The sequence below is a fragment of the Microcaecilia unicolor genome, chromosome 6 (genome assembly GCF_901765095.1).
Source record: "Microcaecilia unicolor chromosome 6, aMicUni1.1, whole genome shotgun sequence".
Taxonomy (NCBI): Eukaryota; Metazoa; Chordata; class Amphibia; order Gymnophiona; family Siphonopidae; genus Microcaecilia; species Microcaecilia unicolor.
The window spans coordinates 306,661,256-306,673,532 of NC_044036.1; the positions used below are offsets into that span (position 1 = coordinate 306,661,256).

Consider the following 12,277-nt stretch of genomic DNA (forward strand, 5'->3'; position numbering starts at 1 on the left):
TTGATTATGTGATAATGAAGACACGTAGTGTCGTCGTAGCGTGGAAAAAAATCAAACGTCAAGTTGTGATGCGGTGTCTGTTCCGTGATTATATACAAATAAAAAAAGGTGCCAAAATCAGGATACTTGACTGGGAGATAGTGTGTCGAGTCTTTGATCAATAAAACCTAATCCAGAAACTTCAGACCGTTGTCCTTATCTTTTGGGCTCATGGTCATCTTCCCACTGTACGCTATCTCCTTGGTATCTCTCATGGGAATTTAGCATTCTTCCAACCTGGTTGATTTTTTTTTTTTATCCCAGTAAGCAGCACATATCCAGGTAAGAGCCACTCCTAACTGGATAACTGCAGCTGAATATCATCCTCCTTAGATGTGTTTTTGCTTAATTAAGGTTTACAGTTTATTTAATTTGATTAACCACCCTATAAAAAATACAAGGCGGTGTACAATCGTATTGGTCTAAAGAGGAACAAGTCTACACAGAGTAAAGACGTCTGGCCGATATTTAGCGCTATTTAACCGGCCAGGAATGTCTCCTCTCCCCCACATCCCTCTACACTGCCCCTGAGATGGCTGTAAGCTTTTGGCATTATAGACCATCATTTGCTTTAGGCATTGCAACACTGCCATCTGAGCGTTTTGAAGGAATACTACTAACTCACCTCATCTGCATCCATTTAAATGCATTTCAATACAATATGTAGCAATGTTTAGCACATACATTAACACATAACTACATAAGTACATAAGTTTTGCCACACTGAGACAGACCAAAGATTCATCGAGCCCAGCATCCTGTTTCCAACAATGGCCAATCCAGGTCACAAGTTCCCGGCAAGATCCCAAAAAAGTACAATACATGTTGCTTATCCTAGAAATAGGAAGTGGATTTTCCCCAAGTCCATTTTAATAATGATCTATGGACTTTTCCTTTAGGAATCCAGCCAAACCTTTTTTAAACCCCACTAAGCTAACTGAATTTACTACATTGTCTGGCAATGAATTCCAGAGTTTAATTACACGTTGAGTGAAGAAAACTTTTCTCCGATTCATATTAAATTTGCTAATTTGTAGCTTCATTGCGTGGCCCCTAGTCCTAGTATTTTTGGAAAGCGTAAACAATCATTTCACATATACCCGTTCCAATCCACTCATTATTTTATAGACCTCTATCGTATCTCCCCTCAGCCATCTTTTCTCCAAGCTGAACAGCCCTAGCCACTTTAGCCTTTCCTCATAGGAAAGTTGTCTCATCCCCTTTATCATTTTCATCACCCTTCTCTGTACCTTTTCTAATTCCACTATGAGATGCGGTGACCAGAATTGAACACAATATTTGAAGTGCGGTCGCACCACGGAGCGATACAAAGGCATTATAATGTCCTCATTTTTATTTTTCCTTCCTTCCATTCCATTACTTTCCTTTCCTAATAATACCTAACATTCTATTTGCTTTCTTTGCCGCCATCGCATACCTGCGCTTCTGCCCTTTGAACTTTCTATGCACAATAATGTGCATGCAGATCAAGCGCTAGCCACGTCATACCACTGAGCATCGGTCCCCTAGTTACTAATAACATGAGTTAATAGTAAAATTACATATCTTAAGTTGGCCTGAGGAAACCTGCCAGTAATGAGGCTTCTTAAATGTCCACGTAAGTTAGCAGGTAAATTGAGAAGGTTAATGACTGGAGGTTAATTAAAGACAGGGACCCATTTACTTAACTGATAAATCAGTAAGAAATAATAGCTGGAAAGGGGTGAATAGGTGAGGGACAGAATGGAAAGACTACCAGGGGAAGTTATCAAAGTGGGCTACTGTTATATTTTATTTTACTATTAGCCCAGTTATTAATAACTAAGTCTTACTGTATAAAATGGGAACATGTTTCTGACAAATATTCATGTCTTAATGGTAGCCTACATACTTTCCCACTCCCAAACTGGGAAAAGAGTACCGTTAATACTGATACTCTAAAGATTGCATATGAAGGGGGATGAAATAAATGTGCCTACTCAAGAACAATTTAATGAATTAAGTTCTGCCTCAGTACCCCAATGAAATCCACAATATCGCCCGTCTTCTACAGAAAACCCTGCATACTTTAGCTTAAAACTATTCAGATTGAGTAAATCCCAGTGTATTTGCAAAAACTGCCTTAGTGAGCATTCCCTTCATTATCCATTCCCTCTCCTCTTTGCTTGCCAAGTCCCCCCCCCCCACCCTCCATTGCTGCCTTAACATTCTTCCTTGGTATTTGATGACCCCCCTCCCCAAGCTAAGGCTGATCTCATTTTAAAGAGACCAAAGAGCTGCATGTCAGGCTGAGCAACTCCTGGGTTTGTCCTCCTTGGCTCCAGGGGCGTATCTGTAATGGGGCCACGGGGGCCAGGGCCCCCGTAGATTTGGCCCTGGACCCCCCCTACCGACGGCCCTCGCAACCCCCCCTCCCGCCACTAACCTGCCGTCGCCTACCTTTGCTGGCCGGGGACCCCAACCCCTGCCAGCTGAAGCCGTCGTCCTTTATTCGTTTGTTTTCTTCTTTCTGAGTCTGACTCGTCTCTGATGTCCTGCACGTACACAACGTGCAGGACGTGTGCAAGATGTCAGAGTCAGACTCAGAAAGAAGAAAACAAATGAACGAAGGATGACGGCTTCGGCTGGCGGGGGTTGGGGTCCCCCGCCAGCACAGGTAAGCGACAGCAGGCGGGCGACAGTTGTTGGAGGTGGTTCTGGTTCTGGCGGCAATGGCGGCGCTAAAATGTGCCCCCTCACCTTGGCTCTGGACCCCCCTACTGGCGAAGTCCAGATACGCCCCATGCATGGGCAGTCCTACTTTTTCTTGAGAAACAAATGTAAATTACAGAAATCCAATGAGAGTAAAACCAAGACTGGTTCAGGCTAGCCTTTAGGACCTGGAGCTCTCTGGTTGTTTCAGAGGCTCTATTTGCCCCATGACCCGTCCTGTTCATATCTTGCATTTCCCTTTGCTATGCATCTCAATAACTTCTCTTAAGGCGCCTCCCCTCTTAGCAGTCAGCCTTTCCTACCTAAGCACACAACTATGGAACTCACTGCCGAAAGCAGTAAAAACTACGCTCGACCACCTAAATTTTCGGAAAGCACTAAAGACAGACTTGTTCAGAAGAGCATACCCCACTGACCCAACATAAAAATACCGGTCACTTGTGACACAATATAACCAAAGACCGTAACGGACATTACCTGACTCTTCTTCCCCCTTTCCCTCTCTATGTTCCCCCCAACTATTTCCTACCATGCATATACCTGATTATACCACCATATCACTTTGTATTCATTCATACTATGTATTTGTTCAAACCGTAACCGGCTAACGCCGTTAACGGTTATATGTAAGCCACACTGAGCCTGCAAAAGGTGGGAAAATGTGGGATACAGACGTAACAAATAATAATAATAATAATAACCTGTTAGGCTTCATCAGGGCTTTTTTTGAGGAGGTACTTGGGGTTACTGAGTAGCGGCACCTTTTCCACTGTCTGCTAAAATTGAACCGTGGACCCCAAGTTTTAATGAAAGAGCTCAGGCTCTACACACTAATTCTGCCTTGTCATAGATTCTGTGACTGGTTGCAGGGGACCTGGCTATTATGAGGCGTGGGTCCCTCGGTGATCATCTCACCCCTGAAGGGTGACCTTGCATTTAAGTACCGGCACCTTTTTTTGCTAGAACAAACGCACTGGGCTTCATGCTTGTTGTGTTAAAAGTCCTCATTTATTTACCTTCTGGAGTCTTCCCCATTCCCCACACATGCCCTCCTGCGGGAGGTGGTGGAAATGAAAACGGTAACAGAATTCAAACACGCGTGGGATAAACATAAAGGAATCCTGTTCAGAAGGAATGGATCCTAAGGAGCTTAGCCGAGATTGGGTGGCAGAGCCGGTGGCGGGAGGCGGGGATAGTGCTGGGCAGACTTATACGGTCTGTGCCAGAGCTGGTGGTGGGAGGCGGGGCTGGTGGTTGGGAGGTGGGGATAGTGCTGGGCAGACTTATACGGTCTGTGCCCTGAAAAGGACAGGTACAAATCAAGGTAAGGTATACACAAAAAGTAGCACATATGAGTTTATCTTGTTGGGCAGACTGGATGGACCGTGCAGGTCTTTTTCTGCCGTCATCTACTATGTTACTATGTATGTACCTCACTACTCTATGTACATTTATAAGGGATAAACAAAGACTGAGCTGATGCCTGACACTAAAGCACTGTGGATTTCTGTAGCAGGCTGCAGCCAAGGGGTGTATCCACCACTCTGAGAACCAGGTCTTTAGTCTCAGCTGTTCCAGCTGGCCTGCCTTTCCAAATTTCTGTACGTGTCTCGCCCCTTTGGATGGACTATGTTCTTTATAATCACAAACCATGAACAAAATCAATCACCTCCATCTCTCCCCCTTTTTTTTTCAGCTCCGTCTTTAGCAGATGTAACTCCTGAACAAGTGGTCCCCCAACTTTGGATAGGAATCTTTTTGTGTGTATGTGTGTGTTACATGAGTCCCTGCTGAGTGCACAGATACTATCATACCACACAGTAGGTGATTCAGAAGGACATGCCGATACCAGGGAAAGAAAGGCACTGTCTGTACCCTGTTATTTATGGCACTTCCAAATGGCCGGGCGCCCAAGCTGCATTACTAAAACCTGCAGAAAGAAAGCCTGCTTTGTTGTATAAAGTGTCAGGGAAGCCAAAAGCAGCACTGGCCCCTGTACACTCTCACCTTGTGCCTCTTCTGTCTGAACAAAGTGGAATGTAGCCCCACTCTCCTCCCAGATCCAACAGAGAACAAAGCAAAAACAACAGAGAAACAAGTTCTATGGAAGAAGCAAACACCCTGCCCCAGCGACTTGTATTGGGATTGTGGCTGAACCAGTTTCAGTCTTTCACAACCCATGCAAAGGGTTCCTCCAGCCAAAGTGCTCCTATTCAAAAGGTGTGTCTGCCTATCTGGACAAATCTTCAAGATGTATCGATTTATTTTATATCAATACCACCTTCCTAAAGCAACCATTTAAAGCAGTTCACAAATCATAACAGACAGGACTTAACAAGGATCTGGGTTTTCTAGCCCATTATAAACCATAAAATTGTATTTCTCTGTTTACCACCCTCCTCTCACCTACCCACACCCATCCTGTTAGAATACCAATGAAATGCTTTGATGTCCCCATGCACACCTCCTACTCAATCCCACCCTCCCACCCTGTCGGACTGTCAAAGTAATGCTTGGATGTCTCACTCATATATACTATCTGCTACCACATTTGCTTATTTCCGATCTGACGAAGAAGGGCAACCTTCGAAAGCTAATCAAGAAATGTATTAAGTTATGTCCAATAAAAAAGGTATCATCTTATTTTCTTTTCCATGTTTTATTTTGTTTGATTTCTATAGATTCTACATGGAATGTTGCTATTCCACTAGCAACATTCCATGTAGAAGTCGGCCCTTGTAGATCACCAATGTGGCTGCGCAGGCTTCTGCTTCTGTGAGTCTGACGTCCTGCACGTACGTGCAGGACGTCAGACTCACAGAAACAGAAGCCTGCGCAGCCTTCTACATGGAATGTTGCTAGTGGAATAGCAACATTCCATGTAGAATCTCCAATAGTAGCAACAGAATCTCAATAGTAGCAACATTCCATGTAGAATCTCCAATAGTAGCAAGATTCCATGTAGAATCTCCAATGGTATCTATTTTACTGTCATAGTAATGCTTGAATGTTTTCACTTATATACACTGTCAGCTAGCACATTTGCTTATTTCCGATCTGAGGAAGAAGGGCAACCTTCGAAAGCTAATCAAGAAATGTATTAAGTTATGTCCAATAAAAAAGGTATCATCTTATTTTCTTTTCCATGTTTTATTTTGTTTGATTTCTATTGATAACCTTAAGAGTGGACTAACACGGCTACCACACCTCTCTACAAATCATAAAAAAACACCAACTTTGCAGCTGAAAACTTCCCCTTGATGGTAACGAAAACAGTATTCTCCATGATACTGGCACCTGCTCATGCTCTGTTTTCTGCACATGCCTGCTACAGACTGAAAAGGTGGAAAGAACCGTTTTCCCACCTGCTGAGATATTTTTTTTTGGGGGGGGGGGGGGAGAACACTTGGTGCCCACCCACTTCTTGCCTAGGCCCACCCAAAATCTGTAGTCTGGCTACGCCCCTGATTTTAAGAATGGTGGACAGCATTTTTTTTTTTTTTTGCTGCCGGTACTAAAACCATAAATTCAATGCCCAGCCCTGTTCAGGCATTGGCATAGATTTTCCAGTTTTCTTTAAAAAGCTGGCTAGTGCATGCCTGGTTAAATCAATATTCAGCTTTTAGTGGCCATGGGCTATTTATGCAGTCCTATTTATGCGCTAAACATGGCTGTTTAACTGTGAATATTGGAAGCCAAGTGGACTCCACCCCTGAAATACCCCCCTGCCCCCCACAATGTAGCCAGCTTCCACTTTGGTACTAAATGGTCATTTTCTGCACTGCTGACAGGTTAGGTGTCACTAAAAATGACCAGATAGCCACATATAAGCAAGTTAACTGGTCAGTGGTTGTAACATAGTAACATAACATAGTAAATGACGGCAGATAAAGACCTGAACGATCCATCCAGTCTGCCCAACAAGATAAACCACCTACATGGTTGGCAGCAATTTTCAGTCTATTAATCAGGCAACTGCCTGTATACATTCAAAACAGCAAAAAGGCTGTTATAACTCTACCCGGCTACTTCTCTGAGTACTGGTCAGAAATTCACCAGTATCCAGATAAGGGCCAGCAACCAAGCTATCTCCAGATGTTTACAATTGTGGGTATACAGATACTGACAGTCCCGTTTGGTTAACTTGCTTTCAATATTAACAGGTTAATTTTGTACTGGCGTTTCCTGAAGATCAGCACTTCAGGGTCAGGATGTATTGGTGATGGCTGTTGCTTTCACTCTAGTAATTTTTGTGTACTTATATTTTTATTAACTTTTTATATGAAGCTGTCAAGCTACTTCTTTTATGTGCCTTGGGTTTCTTACAATTATAGCTTCATGTTGTTATTAGTTTGTTTATTTTATGCTAAGTGATTGTGTATATTTCTTTGTTCTGGGCTCAACTGGGAAGACAGGCTAACATTGAAATAAATAAATACATTTTACTTATTTGGTTTCAAAGTGTAATTGTTGTCCCCTTTCTGTTTACTCAGTTTTTGTAACTATAAATGGTTTTGGTTTGTCCTCTTGGAAGAGAGGTATATCAAGCTTTTAATATAAACATTACATAAAATAGCAAAAAAACTATTAGAAACATAAAATAAACATAAAAAGAGGGCAGGCATTACAGGGGATGCAAACAAAGAAATTGCCTTGGTTCAGGCACAGGGGGGCTCCACACTCGTCTGAAACAAGAGTCACATAGACTGCTGGTAGACTTTGTGGCCCCTCCCACATTTCTGCCCTGCGGCCCCTAATGTCTAACATCGGCCCTGCACAAAAACAACAGAAACATAAAATAGAACCAAAAGAGCTTGCAATAATCAAGAAGAAAAGTTTCCCCCCCTCCACCGATATATCAATACTCCCCAAGGCTAAAATATCCTGCCTCCCCCACCCCCAATGCCAGTCTTTTACAAAGGTGCATTAGGCTCTACGCAGGTGTGCCAAAGTGAGACTACCACCAGCTTACCACAATTCCTGCGGTAATTTCAGATTTGCTACTTGCCCATAATGCATGGATGATTTATTTAATTACTAGCCGTTGAGCCCGTGAAAACGGGCTACTTTTGGAATGGGGGGGGGTTTCCGAGCCCCCCCCCCCCCCGGAGTCCCGCCACTGCCTCTCCACCTGGCCCGAGCAGCACTGTAAACTTACATCAGCACGCAGCAGCAGGCACATCAGCAAAGCTGCCATCGGGGCGGGCTTCCTTCTCTGCCTGTGTCCCGCCCTCGTGTGAAGTAACGTCGGCGGGGGCGGGACAAAGGCAGAGAAGGAAGCCCGACGGCAGCTTTGCTGATGTGCCTGCTGCTGCGTGGTGATGTAAGTTCACAGTGCTCGGGCCAGATAGAGGGGCGGCGGCGACTCCGGGGGAGGGGGGGAGGGGGACCAGTTCCGACGTCTGCAGCATGCCAGTAGAGACTTCCCTCTCTGTCCCGCCCCCATCATCACGTATTGAAGCAGGGGAGGGGCAGAGAGGGAAGTCTCTACTGCGCATTTGCGAGTGAGTACAGTCACTCGCCGTTTATATGTTTGATTTCCTCCCACACGTGGCGTTTCTGGCAGTAATCAGCAGTTGGTGTGCACTGACCAGTCACCACGCGTGTGGCATGTCAACCCTTACCACTAGATCAATGGGTGGCATTAAGGCCTCAGGCCAGTTTTAGGTGTGTGCTGGTTTCAGTTTTATTGTAAGCCCTTTCCTGTCCCATTAAAAAAAGAAAACAAAAAACATTTTTTGCAAATGTGGTAAAAACTGGCCCGGTGCACGCCCAGCGCATGCACCTAGCCTACCACATGTCACTTTTCACCGCGGCTTAGTAAAAGGAGCCTTTAGCTAGCACAAAATGTAGCTAAATAAAAAGAGATGGCACCGGGGTACAGTGTAACTTTAGCCAGTCAGTGCAGAGATTCAGCAGTGGCCAGCTAAATTCCTCCATTGATTCTGGTGACCCAAACTGCAGTCTTAAACATATTCTGAAAACTTTCTCTGTTTATCTTAGACTGGACAAAATTGTCTAGCTAAGTTTCCCAGGTACAGCTGGCTGAATATCAGTCAGCCCCAAAGAATTCATCTTGGGGAGTTTTTCAAACCACCAATTCTTCTAAGCATCACAATTAAAACCAAGGAAAATAATAATGACAATTTCACTTTCTAGAGTGAATACAGTTTCCTTACACAGATTTCTGTGCTCAGTTTTAAAAATTTATAAACAGGAGTCAAGCTTGCAAAGATGTTCTTCTTATTGCGCTAAAAAGTTACAGTGTTTCTGTCCTCTTGCTTCAAAAAAGAGAACCCCACCCAAACCTATCTAGTTCAGTACCCTGAGGAAAGGTACTGGTTATGTCCCCCCCCACTTATCTTTAAATATATTCTTTATACATGCTTTCAGAACATGGAGCCCAAAATTCAAAAACAGTTGAGCTCCTAAATTTGTGATCTATTTTCAGTCAAATTTAGAGGCCTAAGTTTTCAACTGAAAATGCATTTTAATTTAGGAGCATAAAAGTTATGGTGGTTATTTTAGAAGCTCTATTCTTGTTTTGGACATCTGAAAACTGGTATTTAGACATCCATGAGATTGGGGCATCCAAATCCAAATTTTACAATGGCAGGATATGGAATTCTAACACTGTAGTATGTACATATGGCAAGGAGGAGTGGTCTGGGGATGTTTTTGGCAGGACTAGGTAGGGCCGAAAACATGGACATCCAACTCCGATTACAGAAGGAGAAGGAACATCCAAGTCTAAAAAGATGGACATCTGTATTTAGACTGGTACTTGTCATGTGCAGATTACAGAAAGGTGATTGAGCAGATCTCCACTGAAGGGATTAAGGCACAACACCTTCTTAATCCCCCAGTGGTTGCTGTCCCTCTCCCCTGAATGTGAAACCGACATGGGATACCAGCTTCACGTATTATGGACATTTTTAACAGAGCAGTATACAGATATGAGGAGTAGCCTGATAGTTAGTGCAATGGACTAAACATTAAGGGACCCAGGTTCAAATCCTAATTCAGCTCTCTCTCTCTCTCTCTTTTTTAATTAATTGTGGCCCTCCAGGAACAGAAAAATACCTATTGTACTTGAATTTACACCACTTCAATAGCTTTCAGATATCTTATATATTCACGTACGATAGGTATTTTTCTGTTCCTGGAGGGCTCACAATTTTAAAACAAAGTCACAAAAATGAAATGAGATTTGAAGCTGGGTCCCCTGATATTCAACCCATTGCTCTAACCATTAGGCTACCCCTTTTGTTCTGCATGAAAGTCAGTGTGGCTATTTTATAAGATACTGATCCTAAATGCAAATCTATAATTTCAACTAAAATCTGGTATGAAAAACACTCAAATATATAATAATGTCAGGCTTTAATAAATACATTTTTTTTGGACCTCAGTGGAGAACCTTGACGGACCAACTTCTCTTTAACCACCAAGCTGTGTCCTCCCAAATCATCACTGGTCCATTTTTTTGAAAATCTTATAATACATAAATCTTCAGAGAATTTTTGAAATTTATAAGGCTTATAACTTTTTTTTACTATTTAAAGAAGTTCAACCACTTATCTGATGTTGTCGGCCAGGGGGGGGGTTACTTATTCTGACATAAGCCATGTTTTGCTAAAAAGCTGTATCAAGGAACAACCCCTGATGTCTTAACCAGATCTGTCATCCCGACTACATTATACTTCTGTTGTCAAGGTCAAGGTTTATGTATTTATGTATTTTAAGATTTTCAAAAAAAGGGAACAGTGACGTTTTATAAGACAGACATTCCTATGCCGTCACACAGTTGTCCGTGTCCTATGTTTTCCCCTGCTCATAGGGGCCCCTTTACAAAGCTGTCGTAAGCACTAAACATGCTTACCGCAGCAAAACATGGCTTACCGCAGGAGGAGCTGAGGCATCCTGCTGTAATTTTGGAGGCAGAGAGTGGGCATGTCCTGGGCTAATCAGCGCAGTTACATTGCCGCATGATAACCAATTAGCACATGCTTAGTGCATTAGCCCTTACTGCCTATATAATGGGTGGCAGTAGGGGTTCATATACCAATGGCCAGGCTCTAATGGCAAAATTAGCGCATGGTCAGTAATAAGGAAAACGGAAAAATTGGTCATTTTATCTCAGCAGTAAAATGGCTTTAGCGCACGGAAATGAACCCCCATAAGGCCACACTAAGGCCAATTTTAGTCCTGTTTGGTAAAAGGGCTCCATTATTTGGATGGTTCAGGGCGTTTTTTTACTAAGGTGCGCTCATGTTTTTAGCGCACGCCAAAAATGTGAGCGCGTATCCCATAGGAATGCATTGGCGTCTCTAACGTTTAGCGCGCCCACAATTTTAGTGCGCACCAAAAATGTGAGCATGCCTTAGTAAAAGACCCTCTCAGTTTGTAAAATGGATGTTTATGCTGGATGTTTCCAGTGCATAGAAGTCTACCTCACATGTATTTTAGAACAAATGGACGTCCATTTGTGAAATTGTGATTTGGATATCTATATTCTGAGTTGGCTGTCCTTTCTAAAAATGCCCCTCCACACATACAAATTTAGACCTGCCATTTGTTTACCTAGATTTATGAGTCTAATTTATGAGCCTAGTGCTGAAAAATTAGTACTAAGCTCTTAAACACCCCCCCCCCCAATTCTACCCCTGTTGCCACCTGTGTTTTAAGAGTGTAGTGAAATTGTGGGGCCCTTTTACTAAGCTGTGTTATGTGCATATATTTCAGGATTCTAAACATTTGCATGCACTTAAATATGACCACCTAGTTTATCAAATTGTCCTTTTAAGACATAGGCAAGGCCAGGTTGAAGGGGTTCAGGGAGGTAACTTAGCACCAGCATTGGGAAATTTTACCAGTGCTAGATTCTGAACCTAGATGCCCAAATGTTGAAGCCTGAATAACACGGATGGCAGCCTCACCATTTGTTGAGAACATCACAGTGCTTGAGTTTATTGGAATGGGTAGTCTAAAACTGAATGCATAAATAACGCAGTGACCTCTCCTGCATAAATGGAAATGCAACATCTATCAACAGCTGTTCTGCATCTAAAACATGGACAACTGAACACCAATTATAACACTTGTTTGAAGTCATGTGACTTGACTTCAGCCAATGAGATCCTCCCAAAAAATTCAGAGGGCCTCGGTAAGCCAGGATAGTAGGACACTAACCTTGGATAATGTCTTGGGCTTCTGGCCAGGTGAAGAATTGAGATCTTCGTGCACTTTGTCCAGCAGCCAGAGGAGAAACTCTAGGGCATCGTGCTGGGAATTCCCACGGAACTGGGAGCCATGCTTGGAGACAACATTCTGGAGGAAAGAAATTAAATGAAATTCTATGAACAACTGGATTTTAAAATGTACTTGACAAGAGAAAACAAAAAGAGCAATGGGAGAGAGGAAAAGTGTGAATTTCATTACTTCAGGAGACAACTAGATCTTCATATTCAAAAGCAGTTATGCGGTTGGTACTATCTGCTAAAATACAACAAAAAGCACGAAGAGC

General features: G+C 43.0%; 1 protein-coding gene across 1 annotated transcript in view; it reads right to left on the reverse strand.

Annotated features, from left to right (window-relative positions):
• The window catches only part of USP43 (ubiquitin specific peptidase 43), a 523,315-nt gene that overhangs the window by 405,726 nt on the left and 105,312 nt on the right, over nucleotides 1-12,277 (reverse strand). Inside the window, exon 2 of the mRNA XM_030208099.1 lies at nucleotides 11,944-12,081. Within this exon, the coding sequence (XP_030063959.1) occupies nucleotides 11,944-12,081 (138 nt within the window). The remainder of the gene's footprint in view (nucleotides 1-11,943; nucleotides 12,082-12,277) is intronic.